The sequence below is a fragment of the Myotis brandtii genome, unplaced genomic scaffold (genome assembly GCF_000412655.1).
Source record: "Myotis brandtii unplaced genomic scaffold, ASM41265v1 scaffold854, whole genome shotgun sequence".
Taxonomy (NCBI): domain Eukaryota; kingdom Metazoa; phylum Chordata; class Mammalia; order Chiroptera; family Vespertilionidae; genus Myotis; species Myotis brandtii.
The window spans coordinates 391,446-391,823 of record NW_005371468.1 but is presented as its reverse complement, the minus strand read 5'-3'; the positions used below and the strand labels follow the sequence as shown (position 1 = coordinate 391,823).

The window sequence follows — 378 nt, the reverse complement described above, 5'->3', positions numbered from 1 at the left end:
CTGGAACCCTTCAGCACCTGAGACGCAAACAACCGTTATCACAAGTTTCTGGCAGGTGAAAAGAAACTGAAACCAGTTTGCGGAGAGCCAGCTAATCCCCATCTTCGTTACGGCTCACGGAGCCGGCGGCACGAAATATCCTTCCGCTCCCAAACCTCCAGCGCCGACCCCTCTCGCAGACCCTTCCTCCTCCGGGAGGGGCGGGGATACAGGTTCAGCAGCCCGGGAACCTGCACGAACAGGTGTGTGCGGGGAAGTCCGGGGAGGGACGGCGGGAAGAGGGACTGGGGACGGCGAGGGGAGCCGTGAGAAAGGGGCCACCGACGTGCGCTTACCTTCGCCACCCGCTTGCACGCCGTCATCTCGGGACCGAGTGTG

General features: G+C 62.7%; 1 protein-coding gene across 2 annotated transcripts in view; it reads right to left on the bottom strand.

The window, feature by feature from the left end:
- The window catches only part of UBE2L6 (ubiquitin-conjugating enzyme E2L 6), a 9,344-nt gene extending 8,972 nt beyond the window's left edge, over window positions 1–372 (bottom strand). For both annotated transcript variants that reach the window (XM_014532182.1, XM_005884774.2), the window contains exon 1: window positions 336–372. In XM_014532182.1, the coding sequence (XP_014387668.1) occupies window positions 336–362 (27 nt within the window). In that variant the 5' untranslated portion in view covers window positions 363–372. The remainder of the gene's footprint in view (window positions 1–335) is intronic.
- Between the last annotated feature and the right edge of the window lie 6 nt (window positions 373–378).